The sequence below is a fragment of the Felis catus genome, chromosome C1 (genome assembly GCF_018350175.1).
Source record: "Felis catus isolate Fca126 chromosome C1, F.catus_Fca126_mat1.0, whole genome shotgun sequence".
In the NCBI taxonomy this organism is placed as follows: Eukaryota; Metazoa; Chordata; class Mammalia; order Carnivora; family Felidae; genus Felis; species Felis catus.
Window position 1 is genome coordinate 157,878,148 of NC_058375.1, and position 27,299 is coordinate 157,905,446.

The 27,299-nt window shown below is 38.2% G+C and overlaps 1 protein-coding gene across 4 annotated transcripts in view; it reads right to left on the bottom strand.

Annotated features, from left to right (window-relative positions):
- The window catches only part of ABCB11 (ATP binding cassette subfamily B member 11), a 91,102-nt gene that overhangs the window by 51,947 nt on the left and 11,856 nt on the right, over positions 1-27,299 (bottom strand). For 2 of the 4 annotated variants that reach the window (XM_045033206.1, NM_001287551.1), the window contains 7 exon segments: positions 24,789-24,840; positions 23,790-24,028; positions 10,802-10,889; positions 9,070-9,203; positions 7,273-7,444; positions 4,348-4,472; positions 2,326-2,500 (listed from right to left, as the gene is read on the bottom strand). In XM_045033206.1, the coding sequence (XP_044889141.1) occupies positions 2,326-2,500; positions 4,348-4,472; positions 7,273-7,444; positions 9,070-9,203; positions 10,802-10,889; positions 23,790-23,995 (900 nt within the window). In that variant the 5' untranslated portion in view covers positions 23,996-24,028; positions 24,789-24,840. 4 annotated transcript variants of the gene reach the window in all.

Here is a 27,299-nt window from a genome sequence, read left to right on the forward strand (position 1 = left end):
GTAGGTCTATTTTTAATTTTCTGAGGAACCTCCACACTGTTTTCCAGAGTGTTTCACTGGTTTTTCAAATGTGGAAAGCTGGGGGCACTTAGATGTTTGTTGAGCGTCAGACTTCGGCTCAGGTCATGATCTCACAGTTCGTGGGTTCGAGCCCTACATCAGGCTCACTGCTGTCAATGCAGAGCCCACTTTGGATCCTCTGTCTCCCTCTCCCTCTGCCCCTCCCTCACTCACGCTTTCTTTCAAAAATAGATGAATAGACATTAAAAAAAAAGTTTCCAAATGTGTAAAGCTGTATTAAAGTTGTTAAGAAAGTGGCTAAATTATAATGATAGCAATATTTTCCATCTATACTGTTCTTTTAAGGTTTACAAAACACTAACATGTATAATCACATTTAATTTTTTAAACAAAATTCAAGTGATGCCAGTTGTTCATCTTGCAAAGAACTGAATTTTGAAAAGTTATTTTTAGTGTGTTATCATGCTCTTATGAAATAAAGTCAGTAGCTTCGATTGATTATGGTTTGGCCTCTGATAATCATTTCGATTTGTAAATAAAATTCTGTTCTACTTTCCCTAGAAACGTATTTCTACTAAAGCAGTAGACCTCAAATTACAGGCTATCAGCTAGCAAATGTCTATGTAAAATTTTGGCATTTTTCATTATTTTTAAAAAATGTTCATTTATTTTTGAGAGAGAGACAGACAGAGCATGAGCAGGGGAGGGGCAGAGAGAGAGAGACAGAATGCGAAGCATGCTCTAGGCTCTGAGCTGTCAGCACAGAGCCCAACGTGGGGCTCAAATCCATGAACCGCAAGATCATGACCTGAGCCAAAGTCAGAGGCTTAACTCACTGAGCCACCCAGGGACCCCTACATTTTTTATTATTTAATTGGCATCTGTCTCACCTATAATCTAGGGCAAAAATATTTTATTTAAGAATCTTAGGTGAAACTGCTTCCTATGTCCATGCTTTTAAAATTAATATACTTAATTAAACAATTAATAGGCCAAATGAAACGTGCATTTCATGTTTTATCTCCCTGACTTCATGGGGCCTAGTGTGTGAGGGCAGGAAGGGGTGGTAACAAATTGTAAATAAACCCAAATGGTCACTTTCATTCAAGCCCTCTGAAGGAAAAGTTCGGCAAGCCATACAAGAAAATAAAAGATTGATGAGTGTGGAAATGCCTTCCATCTGAGAATCAGAACAATGGCAAAAGTCCAGCGGTAATGAGAGGCGCTGTAAGCTAAGGAAGAAAGCCCTTGGGTTAATGAGCTTTATCTCACCCTAGCCACACCTGGTTATCCTGGTATTCACCATGCATGTCGCTTGTTTTTTGTAGCACGCATTTTCTTCTGCCATTAGGCACTGATGTGATTTTTTTTTTATTTTTTTTAATTTTTTTTTTCAACGTTTATTTACTTTTGGGACAGAGAGAGACAGAGCATGAACAGGGGAGGAGCAGAGAGAGAGGGAGACACAGAATCGGAAACAGGCTCCAGGCTCTGAGCCATCAGCCCAGAGCCCAGACGCGGGGCTCGAACTCCCGGACCGCGAGATCGTGACCTGGCTGAAGTCGGACGCCTAACCGACTGCGCCACCCAGGCGCCCCGAGGCACTGATGTGATTTTTAAGTATTGCTTTTCTTCCCCACGAAATGATAAGTTACGTCAGGAAAAGATCACATTTCTTCTGTTCACTATTGAATCCTCTGCACTTTGTATGGGTCTGGCATATCATAGATGCTCAATAAGACTTTTTTTTTTATACTCAATAATTCTTGAAAGAACTGAAAAAAATACTGAAAATTAAAGTAGCCATGGCATTCGTGAGAACACGACTATAGCACAAGCGAACAATAAAAATGGTGGCATTGCCTGTTCAGTTGAGGGTATTACTGGCTTGGTATTTTAGTAACTCATTATGTTTCACAAATACGTCCATTAGCACATATCTTGTACTATTATGAAACTTAACTACATGAGCTGTTAACTTTCAGCTGAGAGATCAACGACTTCCCATTTTCATGGCATATTATCTTTTGGACTCAGTCAGAAAAGTCATTGTTGTACAGCTATAAAATCCTTAGTTAATTGGAAATCATTAAATCTCTGGTTTCATCAAGTCAAATGCTCAGCATTCCTTTACTATAAAATGTGTAGGTTTTGCTTGTTTCTGCAGATGGACTCCACCAAATCATTGATGCTTCCCCCCCCCCCCCCCCAGATACTAAAGGAATAAACAAAACACCTTAACTATGGGGCTTTTCCGAGATGCCAGCAGGAGATGCTATGTCTGGGCTGCTCAGATCTAAGTACCTGGACAAGGGTTCCTGCCGTATATTCTTCATCATCGAGGACAAGTTTGGAGCCATACCAGAAGGCCAGTGCATAGCAGAAGAAGATGAGACACCACATGAATCCAGTAAAGAATCCCATCACTATCCCTTTTCTAATTCCCCAACGCTGGGCAAACACAAGATTTTTCTCATATCTGTGAAGAGAAAGCATTTGAGTCTATGTCAGCAGCAGCAACTCAAGTCAAAATATTCAAAATAGGCACAGTGCAGTGCTTATACTCAATGATCACAATAAAATCACCCCAGACACATAGTGCCTTCATGGGAAGAAAATGACTCGCGTCCACGTAGTTATTTCGTTTCTTTCAACCCGGCAGTGAAACATGTTGAAGGAATGATGCCTAACAAAGCCTCATGGTTGGTTGATTACCTCTGGGATGAGAACAGTGTGAGGACAGTGAGAACTTTACCCCAAGAGAAAAGAATTTTCAACACAAATATTTGGACATAAGGGATCTAGTACTATTTGTGCTTGAACTGTTTTATTAAGTCATGCGGCATGCTTTCTATCAGCAAATGATGTAATTGTTTCCCCCTAGGTTTGAGACCTGTGTTTGCACCAACTCATCTCCATACACCTATCTGACCTGTGACCAAGAATGCTATGTCGTAACATGACCCATGGGGTTCACAGCCACAGGACGGGGATAACTATGTAGATATCCAATCAAGCACTAAGCTCCAGTGATTCTATACTCTGGCCATTAATAACTGGCATGGTCTTCAAGCTCAGACACTCTGTAACTGCCTTCTTTTATCCCCAAAAATAAATTCACGGAGAAAATTTCCCATTTCATGGGACAAAAATGAAGGTCTATTCTATGTTACCATTTTCAAAACATTTACATTGCTACTTTTATCAACAATGATTAGTATCTTTTATGGTGGAGGAAGTATGCTACTGAAATTTGTTATGAGAAACAAGGTAACTTCACTCTATAAACCAAAAGACACAAAACAAAAAAAATAAGAAAAGAAAAGAAAAGAGGCTAAGTAGAGATTGTAAATTCTCTTTTCTCTTTGGTAGCAACTGAGAATGACATCATCATTCTAGATCTACGCATTAAAAAGAGTTTAAACTGGAGGCTATTTTATAAAATCAGTACCTGGCATATGGAATGCACTTAAGTACTAGATAAATGGAAGAATAAACAACATTCTTGACAACTGTGCTGTTTTACTCATTTAGGTTTTTATTTTTATTAAGAACTAATCTTCCAGATGGGCACCTGGGTGGCTCAGTCAGTTGAGCATCCGACTTCAGCTCAGGTCACGATCTCAACGCTCTCAAGTTTGAGCCCCGCATCAGGCTCTCTGCTGTCAGCGCAGAGCCTGCTTTGGCTCCTCTGTCTCCGTCTCTCTCCGCCCCTCTCACACTCATTCTCTCTCTTCCTCCCTCTCTGTCTCTTTTTTTTATAATAATGCTTACACCTAAAAAAAAATTTAATGTTTATTTATTTTTGAGAGAGAGAGACAGCGGGGAAGGGGTAGAGAGAGAGGGAGACACAGTATTTGAAGCAGGCTCCAGGCTCTGAGCTGTTAGCACAGAGCCTGATGTGGGGCTCGAACTCAGGATCCAACCATGAGATCATGACCTGAGTCGAAGTCTGATGCTCAGCTGACTGAGCAACCCAGGTGCCTCTGGAACTGCATTTCAGATCACTCCGTGATCTAAACAGCGTTACAGAGGTTTAGCGTGTGTATGTATCCACCATCACAGTTGAAATAAATATCTAACCTAAAATAGCTTTCTAAACATCTCCCACTATAACATTTTCAAAAACACACAGCTAAAGGCTTGGGGGTCCTTGTAATGCTAATGCCCCATCTAATTGCTCCCAGCTGCCTCTCAAACAGAAGCTCCATCAGGGTAAATAGACCTAGGTAAAAATCTGCCACTTTGTGCAAAATGGGGAAGATTTCAGGGTGGTATGCCAATCAACAGAATTCTGGAAAGTGGCAGACATTTCAACGAACCAACCTTTCAACCTCTTTTTTCTCACCACCAAAAGCAGCCACTGTTCGCATAGATGAAATGACTTCATCAGCCACTGACCCTGCTTTGGCATAGGCCTTCAATTCATAGTCAGTAAACTTGGACAAACTCTAAAATCCAAAAGAAGAAAACAAGACGTGAAGACCAGGTAATTAGGTAAGTCAACCTGTCACTCAGTAAACATGTGGTGGGTGTTACCAACACAAAACTAGATTCTCGCTGTAACCGTGTTCACCAAGGGAAGAATTGCATCCAAGTTTGATCTCTGTGAAACCCCATCCATGAGTGTTTGGTTGCCAGCTTATCAAAATGATTCCATTAGAAGTCAGCCTCAAAAACCTCTCAGAATAAGTCCCAAAGAGGGCATTCAGTGAGACCACAGTGTTTCACTCATTATGCTGATGAAGGTTTTAAGTGAAACTGTGTCCCATTTCATTACTATTGGCCACAGACCATTGCACAGTTTGTGGACAAACACCAGAGACAGAGACTGGTGGTCTGTGCAGGTGCCATGTTCGTCAGTAGAATGGGGGAGAGGTCCCGAGTATGCAAAGGCGTGATGCCACAGAGGTAATTCCACAGGAGAAAGCTCCAGATTAATATTACACCACTTGACTCAACTATAGGGGCTCAGCTAGCTTTGCTCTTTACAGAAGGAACTAAAAAGACATTGCCTTTAATGTTTAACAAATTACTTTTTCTCAAATTGGACTTGGATTGAGTTCTAATTAGAATTAATCACCAAAGAAATCCCTGTCACAGATGAAGATACCAAAATGAATAAAAGCAAATATTGTAAAAGATCGACTAACTCAGAAATCTAAAAAATTTATACTACCCAGACTAAAGGAGTTTATCTTCCAAGTTTTTCCAAACTCTTAGCAGCAAAAACCTTCACGAACAAAATCTTAAATGGAGGTTTTGGGTACAAAATAAGTAAGTGTATAATTTTGTTATAACATATTTATGTTACAAGTGCACACTTCGTAAGTTGTGAATTGAAAAGGCAACAATAGGGAAAGTAGGTCTATTTTCATCAACATTAAAATCTGAATTTTACGGACGTTACCAATGACGCTGCAGTTTTTACCACAACCTTCTTTTAACTTATTTCTAAATTATTTATTGAGGAAATCAAGTAGTTGTGAATGTTCATAGTTTTATTGTAATGGCTCATGAAATAATCTCAGGATACATCAGTAAAATTGATACAAGAGTTTAAAAGATGTGTATGGGAAAATATTTAACAATCACTCATGCTTCTCCTGGTTAAATATAAAAGTCAGACACAGGCATAAAAAACCCACAGTAATGTGTAATATTGATATATTGCCCCCTCCTGCTCTTTTGTGTGTGGGGGGGGGAGTCCTGCTCTTGAATTAGGCCTAGTGAAATTGCTTGCATCATTTTACACAAACATGCACAGACTTGAATTCAAGAAGAAACCAGTGCAGAGTTACAGCATTGCAAATCAGTGACACACTGACAAGAAGTTGAAATACGGGCACTGAGATAGCAAGAGAAACTATGCTCTAAGCGTGTTAAAATCAAGCGAACCAGGCTACATCTCTAACATGTTAAATGAGACATATGATCCATCTGAGAATGGACGTTAATTAATTACAGGTTTGAAGAAAGAGATTCAATGTATTGGGGGTGGGGGGAACTGAACTAAATGTTTGCAGAATCCTGGAAGATCCTCTGAGGAAGGGAGGCTTGGTAGGAAGGACTGTGGTGAAGCTTGTGTGATATGGTGGATTGGAAAAAAATAAAAGCTTATAACTCTGTAGCAATTAATTCTGTGCCAGATGCCATGCTAAGTGCATAACATGGAATATGCCTTGAATCATCACAATTACTTTGGGAAGGATTAGCCTTACCTTAAAAGTGAGGAAGCTAACACTTTGACAGGCTAAAAATATCTTTCTTGAGCCAGGTGGTAGAACCAGATGATGGACAGTTGAGGGGAGTGAGCTCTTTGCTATTGTCACTCTGTACTACCTGGGAAATGTTTGAGTAATATAGTCGGTGGACTGTAGAGAATATTTTGCTAGAAAATATTATCATGGAGATTGGTTTCCTGTTGCTCAATGATGTGCGTGCGGCTTTTCACCTGAATTCTATTCTCGTTTACAGTAAATTATTAGTGTGCCTGATCCCATGAGCTGCTATCGAATGTGTCTGCTTTAAAAGCAGAACATAATTTCTTAATCCTTGGGAGTGTTTTTTAATAGGGATGACTCAAAATTCCTACTCCTACGTTTTTTCTTAGCCTACATACCTGGGGAATGGAAACTGATGGGGACATTGCTCAGAATGGGTCAGGTAACCTCTGTCTGAAACTGATCACACAGCATGGAGAACACAGTTGTGAAGGTAGAAATCTGCATTAGGTGTTTGTTACTGAGCTGGGTATGTTTGTTGGGCCTTTTTGAGGAAAATGTCAGAGCTTTAGAGACCATAGGAAGCAATAGGCATATCAGAGAGTGGGTGGGGGTTTTGGAGTCAGACTCCCTTGTATTTGATCACTTGCTAGCTGTGTAGTCCCAGACAAGTCCCTTTACCTCTCTGAGCCTGCATTTCTTATGTCTAAAACGTCATTAAGACTTTATAAGATTGTTGTAAAGATTAGAGACAATATATATGAAGTTCCTAATAGTGCCTGGCAAAATAGTAAATGCTCAGAAAATGTAGTTGTTATTGTTATTAATACAATAATATTTATGTTATTAAAACATCATCAATCCCTGATCTGTGGAATGTTATTTGATAGTGAGGAATAATCAAACAAAGTAAACTGAAACAGTGATAATATTGTCTAAACATACACAGGAAAAAGGAAACAAGTTTCACATTTCTGCCTGTTTCTCAGCACAAAAGTCTTGGAGAGAAGTGAGAAGACATTCTTACCAGACCAATGATGCCTGCTCCAATCCCAATAAGAGGGCTGACAGAGATAATAACCAAGGTCAGTTTCCAACCCTGGTAAAATCCCAACAGGAACCCACTGATGCTTGTGGTCATGCGCTGAATGAAAATGGCCACTTGGTCAGCAATGGCATCATTGACTTTATTAATATCACTAGAAACAAGAGGGGATTTGATCACTAAAACTGAACTTGGTCAATTCAAATGTCTTGCTGAGAAATCCCAGTCTTTCCTTTCTAAGTACTCTTGTATCTGTACCCCGTTGCCCTTGGGAAACAACAGCCTTGCACGTTTTGAAACACTTGATACAGCTTGTGAGTTCGTCAAGTCTCTTTCTCCCTCACAGCCAAGCAAGTTTGTTCTCAACCCAGCTTTCCCAACTGGTGTCCATTCAGTGTTGACAAAGACTTTTAGGAACCACCTTATTTGTCTCTTTCTTTCTTAGGGCTCATATCCTTGGTCTGTCCTAACAAGCTCTTCTTTCCTTCTTCATACCTGCTAAATCCTTTCAGCCTCAAGGAAAAACCCACACACCGCCTAGTTCATAAAAACTTATATAATCCCCGAGGAAGAAGTAATATCTTCCTCCCTGTGTTTGCACAGCAATGTAATTAACCTGTGTATGTGTGTGTACATGTATGTAATTATTGCATTCTGCTTATAGGCAATATAGAATAGTGGTGAAGAGCACAGACTCAGGCCAGCTCTGAATTTGAACACAAGCTTCTCCTGGGCTAACTTGCCTTACTTAACCTTCCTACGCCTCAGGTTCTGTCATTATGTCCATCTGCAGATGAGGATTAGTTAATATAAGTAAAGTATGTAGAATAGTGTCCGTGTGTTGTAAGCTATCAGTATGTGCCAGCACTGATTATTTACTTGTTCACACCTTTTATCTCTCCTACTAGGCTGTAAGTTCCCTGAGATCAGGAATTCTGTGGTTTATCTTTATGGTTTGCATAGAGTAAATCCTCCAGAATACTGGTTGAACATAATTATGTTACATTCATATTCCTGGGGATATTCCCATAATCTCTTGTTTAGATGGAGCCAGGAGGGTTTAGGATTTAATAGCAACAAAGGACCTTAGCTATTACCCAGAGGTTTGACAGTTGTATGATAGCAAGGGTAAGTGTCTGTTCAAGGTCATAGTAAGTAAGGGGCAGAACGAGTGCTCGAATTTAAAGGTTTCAACATTTAGTCTCTTATCTTCACTATACTGTACACTAAGTGTCTCTCATGAGACCTCAACGTTCAATTCAATAGGGTTCAATTGGCTCTAATTACTCAGGGCTCATTCAGAATGACTGGAGGGGAGCTATTAATGGCCCCAACTGGTATTTATGTGTAAACTGGATTTAAATTCAGTTTTTTAGTTTGAATCTTTCTCGAGCTATTTTTGATTTTTCTTTGTCTTTGTTTTTATGTGCAGAAATAACCTCAACAGAGCAAGATAATTCGTTCTAATTGTATCATTTTTCCTCATTGATCCATAGATTGTGACATCCCTCAGTCTCTCTTTTGGAGGCCAAATAGCCCTAGCTCTTTTAACTCTTAAGGGCCTACAAACAAAATTTAGTATCCTGGCTATCAACTGTTAATGATCATATTTGATAAAATGTTACCTAGGGAAAAAACATGCTACCTGTAAAAGGCCGACTTAAGAGACAAAATGTATCCAAAATAACTGAAAACATGTCTCCAATTATTTAACTTAGAAACAAGGGTTCTATTATCCCAAACTCACACATACATTAGGACCTCCTACCGACCACTTACTCGGAAAGTCTTGTGTTCAGCTCTCCCACGGAATTGCAGTCAAACCATCCCATTTCCATTCGCATTATTTTCCTAAAGGAAATTTTTCTCATATTCTGTATCTGATGAGCTGCAGCAATCACCCAAAAGCATATCTGAAAATGAAGCAAGGAATGTTTGGCATTGCAGTGTTAAAAATATCCGTGGATTCCTTCTCTTTCCAGAAGAAAACGCTTTCAGTATGAGTGCTGAGAGAAAGAGGAAAGCGATTCGCGGAATGCCGCGTCATGGGAGCTGCGGTGTGAGCCGAGGGCACCTGCTGCTTCAAGCGGGGATGAGCGGAACAGCTGCGGAAAGGGAAGCCGAAGGTTCGGGTGTGAATTTGGCTTTGCCACGTGTAGAGCTAACCTTACTGAGTTCCACTGTCTGCGCGAGTAAAGGAAAGCTCACAGTGCCGAAAAGAAATTCTTGCTCCAACTTTTGCATGCCGTTTCTGAGTGTATTTTTCCCGAGAGGCCTGCCAACAAGCATGTTTGTATAGTTTCCAGGCTATTGGACAATGATTTTCAGAGAAAGTAAGACAAAAGCTATGACATAAGCAGGGAATCTACTGATAGTTTTCCCCAACCAGATGTAGTCGGGTTGTCATCAAAATGCCCAGTGCCAGAATGAGAGAAACTGATTCATTTCTTTTTACAGTGAACATGAACTTCCTGGAATTCTTGGATGAATGGAGATTGAGGGGAATAATTATTTTTTTTCTACAGAAGAAGGCAAAAGATGAAATATTTTTCTTCTTTAATAAGGGTTAAGCATGGGGCACCTGGGTGGCTCAGTCAGTTAAGGTCTGACTTGATGATTTCGGCTCAGGTAATGATCTCTCAGTCTGTGAATTCGAGCCCCACATCCAGGCTCTGTGCTGACAGTGTGGAGCCTGCTTGGGATTCTCTCTCTCCCTCTGTCTCTGCCCCTCCCACACATACTCTCTCTCACTCTCTCAAAATAAATAAACTTAAAAAAAAATAAGGGTTAAGTAACTCCAAGCCCTCCCATGGCTTAAATCTAGAATACACTCTAGATTCAGTTTACAGAATTTGAGTTGGAATATAGATTGGTGAGATTTTGGCAAAGAAAGAGAAAAAGAAAGTCAAGTTTGCTTTCCTCCAACTCCTCATGCCTGCCTTTCTCCAGGGTGTTCATATTCTCATTACAAACACATCCACAATTGCCTTTTTATTTTTTTTGAGTTTAGAAGAAAAGATAAGGTCTAGGGGACAGGGAAGGACAGGGCATTGAAATTCAATGTCTATTCATTCACCATCTCTCTAGGCAACTGCTTATGTTTTTCTCCCCATCTGAGAGCAAGAATCCTTCCCCATTCTCTCACCCACCCCCATCTCCAAGTAAAACTGTAGTCCTTAGGGTATCTGAACAACTTAAAAGTTAAAGGGGCACCTGGGTGGCTCAGTGGGTTGAGCATCAGACTTCTGCTCAGGTCATGATCTCACCGTTCATGAGTTCGAGCCCTGTGGCCGGCTCTGTGCTGACAGCTCAGAGCCTGGAGCCTGCTTCGGATTCTGTGTCTCCCTCTCTCTCTGCCCCTCCCCTGCTCACATGCTGTCTCTCTCTCTCTCTCAAAAATAAATAAAAACATTTTTAAAAAATTTTAAAGTTTAAGAGCGTACTTTGCATTTCATTGTAATGTATTTGAACCCAGAGGTTGATCTATAAATAAAATGAAGGCGCTACTCACTTGAATATATCCTGTGATGAGTACTGACAAAGCGATTCCAGCATAGAAACTGGCAAATTTGATCATTTCACTTTCAATGTCCAGCAACCTTCAAAAGAAGGGGAGAATATTAAGATTCAGAAGTCGCCTCAGGTTTACCAAAGATAACATTTGTGGGTACAGAGGAATTTAAAATATAAAATATGGGTAAGCCCTCTTATCTATGTAGAATTATAATTCGATCTAACCAAATCTCTACATAGACCTCATGGTACCAATCCCAGCAAAGATGCCTACCCCCCTTCATCTTTATAGGCAGAACTAACTCATTGGCAGCTGCTGGAAGCCAGGGGCAGTAGATGGCAGCCCAGGGCTCTGTCCATAGAGTCCCTCCACTCATGCTCATTGTGCAGTGATGGAGCAAATCACCAGAGAAAGGTTTTATAAAGCCAGACAGGTGTCCGAAAAGACACTGGTGAGAGGTGTGGACTATAAACCAGGAAGCTTACTGTACCTCCTCTAGGAATCTAAGCCAGCTTTTCAGCTCTTCCATCTCAAAGTGACATTGTGAAAAATGTGTGTGTTTCATCATCCCAAAGAAAGAGAAAAACACTTATTAGCCCAGGCCTTCTGCTGACTACAGCGCATGAAGTTTCACTCTCCGGCACGATGCCTAAGACGAACCCAAAGAACTTGTAGAGAATAGCTAGAAAGCCCTAAAGCATTTTTCCAGCACAACTATCATGCTGTGGCACAGGGTTTGGGATTCACAGGGGCAGTGAGGGGAAGCAAAAATTATTCTGAAATTGCTTTCAGAAAATAAATAATTTTATAATTAGAAAATTAACATAGATTGATAACAGTTCTGACGCTTGAGGATGCTCTAAATGATAGCAAGTCCATTTCTTCTTTTTTTAATGTTTATTTATTTATTTTGAGAGAGAGAGAGAGAGAGAAAAGAGAGAGAACATGAGCAGGGTAAGAGCAGATGGGGAGAGAGAGAGAGAGAGAGAGAGAGAGAGAGAGAGAGAGAGAATCCCCAAGCAGACTCCATACTCAGTGCAGAGCTGGCACAAGGCTCAATCCCACCACTGTGAGATCATGACCTGAGCTGAAATCAAGAGTCAGACGCTTAACTGAGCCACCCAGGTGCCCCTTGAGTCCATTTCTTTAGAATTGGAAAGCAGTGTCTTCAGCAGAGATGCTCTCATCCTACATGCTTTCTGCTTCCCATCAGACCTTCCTCTTATGACCCGAGCTTGAATTGTTCTCTCCCTCTACTGAACTTGGACCAAGTGTTGAAGTACAATTTCTTTAATTCAGAACAAACTATGATTCTGCGACAGATTTTAATTGCCATCTTGCACTACTATTCAGTATCTTTATTGAAAATATTTGTTTGTTTTGCTAGATTGCAAGCTACTTGAGGGCAAGAGCTTGGTTTAAGCTGCTTGCTCACACTGCCTGAACCCTTGTACAATACCTTACACATAGCAGACCCAACACCGCAGTGTTTCTTCACTTTGCTTTGACTTTTAAAATACTTATGAGGAAGGGATATGATTGCTTGGTCAACCCCTCTGATAATCTCCAAACCAGCTAATATGTCTGTTCACCACATTCCCAGTCTTTCATGATGGTTGAAAGGGAACCCCAAGCATGGACAAGAGCTAGAAAGTTTACATCCACAATCGGAGGCTCTCACAAAAGTTAAGTATCCCTGTACAGGGTGTGTAGTGAAATATTGTGAGGAAAGACTTCTAAAGGACAAGTTAGTCCATACTGCTAATTTTCTGTTTGTGACATGAAATTTGGGTGTCCAAAAACAGACAACTATGAGTATTTGTCAGAAAGTTTTACTTAAGATTTCCTGTGGTGCATTCCTTCTCCAGACACTCTAAGCAGAGGTGATAAAAGGTGTCTCTGTCAGTTATAAACAAACCTACTCAGACTGAAAGTACTGAGCACAGACCCAGCTCCAAGGTTTATTGGGGCAAACTCCCAGAGAATTATATAGGGGATGGTGTGGACAAGCACATGAGTGGTTTATGATTCTGTTCACTCTTGAAGCACCCCAGAGATGAATGGTTAACTTTTTTATTTTATTCTTGGGAATAAGAAGTTATTAGGGTTTTAGAAACTACTTGTGAATATTTCTGGAACAACAGAACAGATCTATCAGAAAAAAACTGCTAGGAAGGAAAAGAGCAGGCTGCTTCGGTTCCTTTCAGTGCACATCAAATTTTCTTTTATCATCTGCTGGAAAGTTTTCTTGTGGCTGTAAAATCCTGGAAAGGATTCTTTAAAGTGTGGGGGTGATTTGGACCACCAAATGGACGCCTTTCTTTTTAACAGCAAAATTGACATACATTTACTAGAGTAAATTCAGATTCCCTTGGTTCATTTGTCTAAGGGAGAAGAGGGCAGAAAGATGGCAATTAAAGGGCAAAGGTAAGAGATATTTTACAAATGATTAAGATATGAGGGATTCTTACCTTGCCCTTTATGAAAAATAAATTCACCATAAAATCAAATTACTCAATTTATGCTTCAAGGTTTCAGATTTACTAAACCCAGAGGGTTTTCATTTTCAATACCTAGGAGGTCTTTATGACAGGGTGCATTGCTTAACATGGAGTCTTCCTTTCAATGGTTTTCATGCATGGTAGACCCAGTAGTACTGACACTGTAGAGTGAACATCAGTGGCAACTCACAACTGACCACCACAGGTTGGCAGAAATGTGGCCATGTCCTACTCTCAGAATGATGGAGGCTCTGTATTGTTTAATGCACAGGACATCAACCTGTGCACAAACGGCTGATCACTGAGTAAAGCTGCTCTCAGAACACCCATACACGATGGCTTACTGCCAGAATGGCTGGAGAATCTATGACAATTTCCAGAATGGCTAGAATTCCCTTTCCGAGAATCTATGACAATTTTTTTTTCACCCAGGAAGCCATTTGTTTGTTTTTCATTAAACTTTTCATTTCGAGGCAAGTGTATATTCTCATGCAATTGTGAGAAATAATACAGAAGCATTATATATGCCCTTTGGCAATATCTTGCAAAACTCTAGGACAATATCACAACCGAGATGTTAGCATTGATGTAATCAAGATCGGAACATCCTCATCACCTCAAGGATTCTTCATGTTGCCTTTTTACATCTACACATGCAGCCTCCACTCTCCCCTTAACCCCAGGCTACCACTCATCTATTCTCTAGTGCTATAGGTTTGTCATTCAAAGAATATTATAAAGTGGAATAAAGAATATTATGTAACTGGAATCACACAGTATGTAACTTTTTGGCATTGGTTGGCTTTTTTTCACTCAGTATAATTCTTTCATCAATTATTTGCTCCTTTTCATTTTCAAGTACTATTCCGTGGTATAGATGTATCACAGCTTAACCACTCACCCATCGAAGGATGTCTGGGTTGTTTCCAGTTTTTGTCTGTTGCAAGTAAAGTTTCTATAACCTTTGTGTACAGGTTTTTGCATGAACGTTAGTTTTAATCTCTCTGGGATAAATCCCCAACAGTAGAATTGCTGTGTTATATAACACTTGCATGTTTATTTATTTATTTATTTATTTATTTATTTATTTATTGCCAAACTGTTTTCCAGAGTGGCTGCGCCATTTTGCATTTCCACCAGCAAGGTATAAGTGCTCCAATTCTTCCACATCTTCACCAACATTTGGTGTCATCACTATTTTTATTTTAGCAATTCTGATAGATTTGTGCTGATGTCTCATTTTGATTTTAATTTGCTTCCCTAACCGCTAATGTTACTGAGTATCTTTTCATGTGCTCATTTGCCATCTTTATATCCTTAGTGAAATATCTTTTCATGTGTTTTCCCCCATATTCTAATTTGAATTTTTCTAACCACTGAGTTTGGAAAGTTCTTTATATTTTCTAGATCTTAGCCCTTTGTTAGATACATAGTTTGCAAACACACTCTCCCAGTCTGTAGCTTTTCTTTTTAATTCTCTTAAGAGGGTCTTTTGCAGAGCAAAAGTTTTTCATTTTGATGAAGCCCAATTCATCAACTTTTCTTTTTATGGACTGTACTTTTAGTGCCAAGTCTAAGAGCTCTTTGTCTAGCCTTAGACATGAAAATGGTGAGCTACACATTTTTCTAAAAGTTTGGTTTATTTTTTACATTTAAGTCCATAATCCATTTTGAGCTATTCTGTGTATGGGTTCATTTCTTGCCTATGGATGTCCAATTATTTAGGCACCATTTGATAAAAAGTTTGTATTTCCTCTATTGAATTTCTTTTCCACCCTTGTTAACAATCAGTGGGACATATTTGCACTGGTCTATTTGAGTTCTCTATTCTGTTCTTCTGTCAATACAACACAACCTTGCTTTAGCTATATAACATATCTTGAAATTGAGTAGACTGTTCCCTCACACTTTATTCTTCTTTTTCAAAGTTGTTTTAGATATTCTAGTTCTTTTTTTTTTTGACTTTTCATATAAATTTTAGAGTAATCTTGTCTCTATATACAAAAATATCTTGCTGAGATTTTAATGGAAATTTTATTAAACCTGTATTATCAGTTTGGGGGAAATGAGATTTTTCTTACACTGAATTTTCCAATTCATTAACAATATATGTCTCTTCATCTGTTTAGATCTTTGATTTCTTTCATCAGGAGTTTACATTTTTCAGCATGTAAGTCCCATATATGTTTTATTAAATTTACAACTAAATACATTTTTAAAGCAATTTTAAATGGCATTATATTTTGAATTTTGGTGTCCACATGTTCATTGCTAGTATGCAGAAACAGTACTAAATTTTGTATATTTATTTGGTATTTTATGACTTTGCCAAACTCATTTACTGGTTCTAAGATATTTTCGTAGATTCTTTGGGATTTTCTATGTCCACAATAATATCATCTTCAATATAATTGGGTGTATTTCTTCCTTTTAGGTCTGTATTTTGTTTTCACTTAAAATGTTTTTGGTTGTAATAAAAAATACATAACATAAAATTTGCCAACTTAACCACTTTTAAATGTATAGTTCAATAGTGTTAAATATTAAATCAGCATTCCTTTCTTTCCTTATTGTATAGGCTAGAACTTTGAGCACTGTGTTGAATAATAGTGGTGAAAGCATATATTCGTGCCTTGTTTCCAGTCTCAGGGAGAAAGCATTTAATCTTTCACTTTTTTTTCCTTACTTTGTTTTTATTTTTAAAAAAAATTTTTTTAGTGTTTTTAATGTTTGTTTTTGAGAGGGAGAGAGAGAAAGAGAGATAGCATGAGAGGGGGAGGGGCAGAAAAAGAGGGAGAGAAAATCCAAAGCAGGCTTTGCGCTGTCAGCTCAAGGTTGGACATGGGGCTCAGGCCCGCCACCGGAAGATCATGACGGGAGCCGAAGTTGGATGCTCAACCAACTGAGCTACACAGGCGCCCCTCAATCTTTCACACAAAAAAGCTGTGGGACTTTTTTGTAGATATTCTTTCTTAAGTTGAGGAAGTTCCTTTCCATTACTAGTTTTCTGAGAGTTTTTGTTATGAATGGGTGTTGAAATTTTAAGTGCTTCTTCATCTTCAATGAAGATCATCATGTGGTTTTATATATTAGCCTGTTAATGTGGTAGATTACGTTCACTATTTTTCTAGTACTGAACCACATGTGCTTCTCTAGAATATACTCTACTTGGTGTGTAATTTTTTTTTATATATTGTTAATTCAATTTGCTAGTATTTTGTTAACATTTTGCATCTATATTCATGAGGAATATTAATCTGTGCTTTTCTTTTTTTAATATTTTTGGCTGGCTTTTGGATCACAGTAATACTAGCTTCATAAAATGAATTAACTACTCCCTCTTATTATCTGGAAAATATTGTATAAAGCTGGTGGTAGTTTTGGTTTTTTTTTTTTTTTTTGAAACATTAGGTAGAATTCTCCAGTGAAATCACATGGGCTTGGAGATTTCTTTTTTTAGAGTTTTAAAATTATAAATTCAATTTCTTTAATAGGGCTATTCTAATTATTTGTATCACATTGGGTGAGTTGTAGTAGTTTGTTTTTGCAAGCAATTGGTTCATTTTTCTAAGTTGTCAAATCTATGTGTGTAGACTAGTTACAGTAGTTCCTTGTTGCCCCTTTAATGTTTGCAAGGTCTACAGTAATATCTCATCTTCCACTCCCAGCATTGGTCATTTGTGTCTTCTCCCTTTTTCCTTTGTCAGTTTTGATAAAGGTTTGCCCATTTAACTGATTTTTTTTCAAAGAACTAGATCTTTGTTTCATTGATTTCCTGTATTTTTTTTTTTTATTTTTATTATACCCTCTCATCTGCTTTCGGTGGACTTATTTTGCTCTTTTCCGAGGTTCTTAAGTTGGGAGCTTAGATGTTTAGTTTGAGATGTTTCCTCTTTCGTAATGTATGCATTTAGTGCTATAAATTTTCCTCCCAGTACTGCACGAACTGTGTCCCACAGATTTTTACATTTTGTGTTTTCCTTTTCATCTAGTTCAATTTTTAAACTTTTCCCTTGACACTTCCTCTTTGACCTATGAATTATTTAGAAGTGTACTGTTTGATTCCCAAGAATTTGGGGGGTTTTCCATTTATCTTTCTGTTACTGATTTCTAGTTTGATTCCATTGTGGTTAGAGAATTCACTCTATTATTTCAATTATTTTATATTTTATTTCAATTATTTTATATTTATAAGCAAATTGAGGTTTGTTTCATAGCTCATAGGGTATGGTCTATCTTGGTATGTGCTCTGTAGTCACTTAAAAAAATGTGTATTATGTGGTTGTTGAATGGAATGTTCTATACATATCGTTTAGATCCTGTGGCTGCTGGTATTTAGCTCTTCTATATACTTGATAATTTTATGTCTAGTTGCTCTTTCAATTGTGGAGAGATGGTAGTTAAGGGTTCTACTATATCTTTGATTTGTCTATTTTTCCTTTCTGTTCTGTCAGTTGTTGCTTCACAAGTTTTGCAACTCTGTTTGGTGTGTATACATTTAAGATTGCTGTGTCTTCCTGGCAGATTGACTTTTTCACCTTTGTATGATGGTCCTCTTTGTCTCTGGTAAATTTCTTTATTCCAAAATCTAATTTATCTTATATCAGTATAGTCATTTCTGCTTTCTTTTGACTAAGGTTTGCATGAAAAATCTTTTTCCATGGACTACTCAAACTGTTTTTATATTTTTATTTCATTTTATTTAAGTAATCTCTACATCCAACATGGGGCTCAAACTCACAACCCCAAGATCAAAAGTCACATACTCTACTGACTGAGCCATCCGAGGTGCCCTCAAACATTTTTTAAAATTCAAATTTGATTTACCTGTAGTGTTTTTGAGTATATCTCTTTGTATAGCTTTTTTAGTGGTTGCTCTAGGAGTTATGTTATAAATATAATATATATATATATATATATACATATATATATATATATATATTGCTTATTATAATCTGCTAGTGTCATTTTACCAGTTTGTATGGAGTGTAAAAACACTATCTCCCTTTATATACCTTTATTCTCCTCTGTTAATACTATAATTATCTTTAATATTTCCAAATCAAATTCACATCAAACAATGTTACAATAGGATGATATCAAACAGTGTTGGCAGTTTTTACTTCCACCTTTAAAAATAAGTCCGAAAACTCAAGCGGAGGAGGAAAGTCTACTATGTTTACCCATGATTTTGCTTACTATGTTCTTCCTTCTTAATGTCCAAGATTATTTTTATTATTTCCTTTCTGTTCAAAGAGCTTCCTTTAGCCATTCTTAAGTAAGTCAGCTGGCAATAAATTCTCTGAATTTCCCTCGTCTGAAAATGTCTTGATTGTCTCTTCCACGGAGGTTGTGATGAATGTCCTCACCCTCTGATCCCATGCAAGCAGGCAGGGAGAGAGGTTTCTCTTTACAGTGGGGGTGCTTCAACTCTACATATTCTTCACTGACACCACAGAGGTGGGGTGGGAGACAGACACAGCAGGGGCTCAGTGATACCTGGTAAAGGTGGAAGTCTAGGCCCAACTCAACCTTTGCTAGCATGGGTAAGTGTGAGGTTATGTAGTGTTTTTTGTTTTTGTTTTGTTTTATTTTCCTGTGGTGTTGGCTTGAGTAGAATAGTGATATAGTTATTGCCTGAGATTTTTCTGTTAGGCTGCCTCTTTGTGGTCTACTATCTAGAAAGAGCAGAATTTTATTAAGTCCTTTGTGGTTTGTGCTCACTGGTTTTTCCAGATTGTAGCTTTCCCAACACCCATGTGTGGTACATATGAGGCCTAAAAATAACCCAGGGAACTCACAGCCATGTCATGACTTGAGTCCTGAGAACTCTAACCTTCTTTTATCCACTTTGTAGACTACTATGTTTGTTTTATATGTAATGGATTAAATAATCCAATCAAACAGCAGAGATTGTCAGACTGGATAAATCTAAAAAACAAACAAACAAACAAACAAACAAGCTCCAACTGTAGACTGTCTACAGGAGACACATTTTAGATTCAAAGATATGAACGAGTTAAAAGTAGGATGGAAAACGATATGTCACGGCAAAGAGCAACCATAACAAACCAAGAGTGGCTGTGCCAATATAAGACCAAATAAACTTTTAAAAATTGTTATTGGGAATAAATGTTTTGTAATTATAAAAGGACCAATCTATCAGAAGATTATAACAATCAGAAGATTATAACAATTATAAACATATATTCATCTAAAAACAGAGTTCCCCAATACATGAAGCAAAGTCTGACAGATTCAAGAGTAGAAATAGGTAGTTCAATAATAATAGTCAGAGATTGCAATTCTATACTTTGCATTGGATGGAATAACCAGGAATAGAAGACTTGAATAATACCACAAACCAATAGACCTAACAGAAATCCTTTGAACATTCCATTCAATAACAGCAGACTGCATGTTCCCCTCAAGTGCACATGGAGCACTCTGCAGGATAGACCCATGCTAAGCTGTACCAATCCATGCTACAATATGATGAACCTTGAAAATATTATGCCAAGTTAAAGAAGCCAATTACAAAGGACCACATATTGTGGGATTCCAGTTGTATGAAATGTCCAGAATAGGCAAATCTACAGAGCCAGAAAGTAGATTAGTGGTTGTCTAGAGCTGAGGGGGGATGGGAGATGGGAGAGTGACAGCTAAAAGTTTCTTTCTGTGGTAATAAAATTGTCCTAAAATTGGGGCGTCTGGGTGACTCAGTCAGTTAAGCATCTGACTCTTGATTTTGGCTCAGATTGTGATCTCACGGTTGTGGGATCAAGCCCTGTGTTGGGCTCTGCACTGACAGCTTGGAACCTGTTTGGGATTTTCTCTCTCTCTCTCTGTCTCTCTCTCTCTCTCTCTGCTCCTTGCCCACTCTCATTCTCTCTCTCAAAATAAATAGACATTTTTAAAAATATTCTAAAATTGATTGTAGTGATAGGTGCACAACTGTAAAATACAGAAAGCCATTGAATTATACATTTTAAATTGGTAAATTTTATGGTATGTGAATGTATCTCAATAAAGCTGTTTTAAAAACTGTATGGTTTTACAGTGTTTAAATTCAACACAGTGTTTGAATGCATACACTAAATGTACATTGCTAAGAAAACAGACCAAAATCCAAGAGAAGGTACAGGCTGATTTCTACTTTGACGCATTCATATGTGGGGGAAATAAAGAATCATATTTCCCAATGGCTGTGGTAGTCAGCCTCTACAGAGCCCCTAATCATTCTTGATCATTCTTGTCTCTTGGTTTCCACACTGCTGCATAGTTCCTTTTCAAATTGTACCAGGGTTGGTCGTGTGACCACTAGAAAATGGCAGAAATGGACACCTGGGTGGCTCAGTGGGTTAAGCATCTCTTGATTTTGCCTCAGGTCATGATCTCATGATTCATAAATTCGAGTCCTGTGTTGGTCTCTGCCACTGACAACGCAGAGCCTGCTTGGGATTCTCTCTCTCCCTCTCTCTCTGTTCCTCCTCTAGTCTCTCTCTCTCTCTCTCTCTCAAAAGTAAAAATAAACTTTAAAAAAAGAAAGAAAATGGCAGAAATTATGGTATGTCACTTCCACAATAAAACTTTGGGGCTTTGTGGCTTTTGTTTGAATTTTTACACTTTAATTGGATAAAAGAAAATAAAAATAAGCTGCAACGTGGTATTTGGACTACTTGGATTTCCCTTCATTCATCATGCTTCATTCTTTTGCCATATTATTTGACTATTCTGAGCAAATAAATTCTGATAAGCTGTTAAGGAAGCTTGATGTTCCATAATACTTTTCAGCATTATTCACTGAGAGCTGTTTGGAAGGCTTTGCCTAAAAATTCCACCCAATGAATTACAATTCATATGTAGAAACCAACCAGTGAAATGAAAGAGTAAAAGAAGCTTCTACCAATAAACATGCATGCTTATGTTGATAAGATCATGGAGCAACCCTGTCCAAGACCTGTACACCTATTATAATAGGTAGAGAAATTTTACTTTAACGATGTGCTTTTTCCAAGAAGGAAAGTTGCAAAAGAGTTGGGTAATTTTGGAGACACGTTAACTACTTACAGTAAGAAAATGTCCTCACCCTTGTCTTCTGCCCCACCCAAGTCCATTTTCACATTGATCTTAACTAACGCCAAAGCTAAACAAACATTTACTCAGAAGAATAAACAGTAGTCCCATCAGTGACCATAGTCACTCACAATTAAAAAGTATTCAACTCATCAAAGGAGTAAAGAAAAGGCCTGAGAAGGGTTGGGATCTACACAAGTTCAGATACCCATATGAAATTTTTAAAAAGGACAAATATCCATTTAATGTTTTGCATCACATGAATTCAGCAGAAGCCAATGAACTTCTGAAAGCCCCATTTGCTCTGCACAATGTGCTCACCTTTGAGTATATAATCCAGTAAGAATGAATAAAGTATGACTAAGGGATAGCCATAGGAAATTCTTTTCTAATGAATGTTGGTGATGCAGACGTTAAAGGTAGATTCATTCTTTAAATCATCTAGTAAATATTTATAAGCACTTGGCATTGCGGATAAGTCTCAAATTTTAGCCCTTCTAACATTTATTTCCAAATATTAAGGCATGAAGAGATATGCCTTCAGGAATTTTCCCTAGAAAATTTTACCTTCATGAGTGTTAATGATTTGGGTCAATGTACATCATATTATAAGTCTGAATGCATTTTTTCCGAAGAGGGAGGCAATTAACATTACATTTTGTAGTCATACTACTCAATTCATTTTTGTCCTCCAACATAAATGAAAGACTTTTAAAAGATTGTCATTGACAACAGCAACTCTTTTATGCAAACTGTTCCAAATTTAGAAGAAAAACATATATTTAGGCTTTAGGAAATTTATTTCTCATGAGTAGGCTTATTATTTTTTAAAAGGTAATTCTGCACATTGTATGTTGTCCTATATTTTTCTGTCAGGCACTAACCAGTTGTTACTACCTATTTATTTCAATCATCTTTGATTTAATGATGATTTTACTAACTAGACCTAAATGCCATGAAGATAAGGCCCATGACTCAAGATAACCACTGTATCCTTGAGGTTTACAAAGTTCCTGATAGGTAGTTGGTGTTCAAAAAAAAATTTTTTTTAACGTTTTTTTTTTTTTTTTTTTTATTCTTGGGACAGAGAGAGACAGAGCATGAATGGGGGAGGGGCAGAGAGAGAGGGAGACACAGAATTGGAAACAGGCTCCAGGCTCCGAGCCATCAGCCCAGAGCCTGACACGGGGCTCGAACTCACACACCGCAAGATCGTGACCTGGCTGAAGTCGGACGCTTAACCGACTGCGCCACCCAGGCGCCCCGGTGTTCAAAAAATTTTGATTGAATGAACGAGTGAATGAAAGACCCTAACAGTAGATAATATTATGGAAGAGTATCAGTGATGTAGGAGGATTAGTTCATAATCTAAATCAAACATGTAGGGGTGCCTAGGTGGGGTTCAGTTGGTTAAGCATCCAACTCTTGATTTAGGCTCAGGTTCAGTTCGTTGAGATGGAGTCCTGTGTGGGCTCAGCACAGACAGCGTGGAACCTGCTTGGGATTCTCTCTGTCTTCCCCTCCTCTCTCTCTCTTTTTCTCTCTCAAAATAAATAAACAAACATTAAAAAAACAAATCGAACATGTAGAAAAAATTTTAGATGAAGGTAAAAATGTAATTTTGTTCGAGGGAGCCCCTCCAAGTGTCTTCCAAGGCAAGATGTGCCCTGCCCTTGGCTCTTGAACCTGAGTGTGTGCCTTCATACATGCAAATGAGCTTGTTCTGGCCCTGAAGCAGTGTGAGGCTCACTGCAAAGTCCATGCTATGATAGTGAGTCAACACTGAACACTATGGACTCACTGATTTCGGGCTAATCACAAAATGAACAGTAGCAGCAAGGTGAGTTCTGGCTAATTCTGCGTGGCTCCCTTCTGTTTGCTGCAGCATCACACAATTCTTGCATAGAAACTCAACTACTGAGACCAGGGGCCCCTACTCCAAGTCCTGTAGCACAACAATGAATTTCCCATTATAAAAAGAAGGCTGAGGATCAAATGGAACATTAGCCACAGTCACAGAAGCTAAGAAATGGAAAGTAGTTAAGTGACTAACAAAAGTCTTGAAAATGAGACGTGAGACATGACAAAGACTCAAATAAAATTCATAGCTCACTTCCCAAGTATATTGGTAGTGTTCATCCTCAAGCCTATAGTCTACCAAGTGGTTAAATTTGGGTGTCACATTTAATAGGCAATTTCCAGTTCTATTTTTTTGTTAGAATTTAAAAACCTGGTAAGATAGGAAGAACCTTAGGAGGGAGTAATTTGTAGAAATACGGGTTGAATTTATGTTTCTGTTTGTTCTATGTTGGATATCAATCCAGTTCAGCTAATAAAATCCCACTTACACATTTTGAATTATAATTCAACATATAAACAAAAAAGGTTAAACATAAAAAATAGCCTACCCACAACGCGTTCCATTTGTCATATTCTGGTTAAGGGAGCTGTTGATCCATACTATGGTGTTGTTTACACATGCTTTTCCAGGGATCTTGAGTTCTTGTAATTCAGTGTCATAGTCAATAAAAATATCTGTCATTGTGCCAAAAATGAGGAGCAGGACTGGATGGGATAGTCCATGGAGAAATGCACATACACTTCCCACAAACATCAGCCAAATGTCAGTCGTTGAAGAAAATCGAAACTTGAAAAACAAAGGATTCAGAGATCATCTATGGGTGAAAAGCAGGAGAAGTAGGAGGACTATTTAATTTTAGTTACTAGATTCTGATAAATAGTATTCAGCACCAAATTTTATAGAGTTTTCACTAACTATATAAAAATAAGTGGTATATCAATTATCTAAGACAGTAGACTCTTACATTTTTAGTTTGTTATTTCTTTCCTAGCCTCTGAATTCATTCTCTTTACCTCCAGAACTGACTTCAGTTCTTAGGTATTGATTCACAACATAAGTGGGAAGTGATCAATGGCATTGATGAGATTGCCATGTAGAAATATTGTGCGGGGCATTCACCAGTAGCATAAATTGGCTCCCCGAACTGACACTGACAAAGAAGAGTGCCTATTTTTGCCTAGAAATGTCTCTACCTTGTGAAAACTTGGGGTAAATACCTACACTATGGAATTTATATAGATATGTCATAAGAGTAAGTATACATAATATAGTTACTGTGATAATTTTCCTTACTAAAATAATAATTATGGGCTTAATGGTTATTTTCCAGGACACTTTTCTGATCTACCAGATAGGATTTATGTGTTTAATTAGCAATATATTTCTAATTGCCATTCAGCATGTTATCCCATGGACAACGTTTATGACTGAAAACGTGAACACTGTACTTAAAAACCTGCCAATGACTGAAGATTTAACACTCCTCCATGATCTGAACAATTTTCCATTGCAAAATTTATGTCAAAAATCAGCACAATTTTATTACCAATTGAAAGAAGCTAACTTGAGTGCTGTCACCTTTGTTCTCATCTTGTAACCTGAGGAGAGAAACATATGGATTTATAGACCATCCTTTCCAAAACAAAGAGAAATTCTCCATAGGTGGTGATTTTATGAGTCATCCTTTAGTAAGAAATAAAGTCCCCACTGACTGAGAAATTCTTGCCAAACCGGGCATCCTAAAAACAAACTTTTATTTTTTAGATTTACCTCTTCTAGAGATTTTGGTATAGCTCTATTTCATGTTGAGCAGAAAGTCAGTGAGGTTTTTCTGAGAGATATTGAGAGAAAATGAAAAGTCTCTATACTCCCAGTTTATATTAGCAATAACTATTGGATTTCATCCTTGACCCTCAGCCTGTTTCTATCACATTTCCTTGTGGGTAAGTGGAGGTGGTTGGATTAGCTGCTTTAAAGCTTCCTTCTAGCACTTAAAAATTTTAAAACTACATTAAATAGTACCTATATGATGGAAAAGTTTTTAAAAACTCCTATACATCCCATAAAATCATATTTCCTTAGTATTTCTTACTCATTTCACTTCTCATAATGTTATATCTAACCCATATTTGACCTTCTCGACTCCAGGGATCTCTACTTCACCTGAGTCATCCCTCATGGATACACTCTGGACCTTTCTTTCAACAGAAACTATTCCCTTGACACTCTGGGACTGGCAATGCATCCTGTTTTGTCACTTCCTTTCTCCTTCTACACCATTCTGTCATCTCAGTTGTGATCTGCAGTTCCTTAAACCCTCATTAATTTTCAATTGCTAAAAACCTATCAAGATTGTGCTTCCTTCCCTATGCATCCCAGCTCCCACTGCCAGCCATTTGGACCACACTCTTACCATCATCCTCAATCCTTTTCCCCACCTCCATCTTTGGAAACGCCCTCATCTCTGCATCCATCCACTGTTTGCCCCTCTCCACCTGAAGCCAGGCTGTGGGGCCTGAAGAGGTTCAAGACCACCTCTTCACTGTGTAAACTGATGCCAACACATGCCATGCCTAGCAGTCAGCTGCCCTGACATTCCCCTCCAGCTCACAGTAGAATCCCAAGTCTTTGCTGAAAAGTCCAAGGCCCTCCACGGTCTGGCCAATTGGCTCTCTGACCTTGTCTCTTCCTACTACACTCCAATTCTCTCCACCTGAGCAACCTGGCCTCTTTGCTGACCTTTGTTCATGCCAAATTTATTCTCATTTCTGACCATTTGGACTTGTTGTTTCCTCCTGACAGAATGTTCTTTCTTCAGATACTTGCATGGCCAACCCCCTCACCTCCTTCAGATTTTCCCTCAAAAGTCACCTTCTCAATGGGACCCTCCCTGGCCAAAGCCTTTAAAATTTCAAATTTGTCTCCACATCACTTCATATCTCCATTCCATGTTTGCTTCTTTTTTTTCTTAGAAAGACAGTGATAGATTATCACTACCATGCTATGTATTATATTTATTTATGGTGCTTATCATGTCATCCTCACTAAAATGTAAGCTCCTCAAGGACAGAGATTTTTGCCCAGTTTGTTCTTTTCTATATCCTCAGTACCTGTAATAGTGTCTGACACCTGGTATGCATTTAATTAACATTTATGAAATGAGTGAATGAATGAATGAATGAGTATGGTCTCCATCCTTAACTCAATCCATAACACTGTACTTCATCTGTCTATAATAGACTGTTCCATTTCCCTCCACAGCTTTCTCAGACTTTCACTGTGATCTTCTCATTCTACATTACCACATCTAACAGAAAATGTTCATCTCCTCTAAAAACCAAAGAACTCACTCAACCTTCCTGTTGATTCTCTCTTTGCTGTTCATCTGTACCCACACCCATTTTCATCTTTTTTCCCTCCTGTGAGGCAATTGTGGTTCCTCTAGGCCCAGGCTGACCTTACTACTCCTAGTCCAAAACTGCTGTTACCACATCCACCACCCCTCTCTGCTGTGAATTACTTAAAATTTCTTAAAGAGCTTCAACCTCTGCCTTACTACCACTTCTTTTTCAGGAACTTGCCTAGCACCTCCCTTCTGTCTTCTAAGTTAGACTCTATCTAATCCTATTCTCATGCCAATGTATGATTAGCTGACATTTGCTTTATATGAGAATTTAAACTTTTAAACTAAAGAGAAATATCTAACAATTAAATTTTAGGGTTCTACTATTTGCCTGTGGAAAGAATTTGGGGTTAAGGGACCTCCCCTGTGCTCATGAAATATTACTTGTCCAACTTCACCTCTGCCCATTTAGGTTAGAAATTCTATGATGTTGCTGGGTGCACAGGGGAGATTTGGACCTAATCCAGAAGGGATCTTCCAAACGGTTTCTGAAATCAAATTACAGCAATGTTTTTTGTTTGTTTGTTTGTTTGTTTGTTTGTTTTTTCAAATTACAGCAATGATTTAAAGAGAAAAAGAATGGATCACCTATACCATTTTATAGGAAGTACAATGTGCATGAAAATATTATCTCTCTTTGTACCTTTAAAAAGA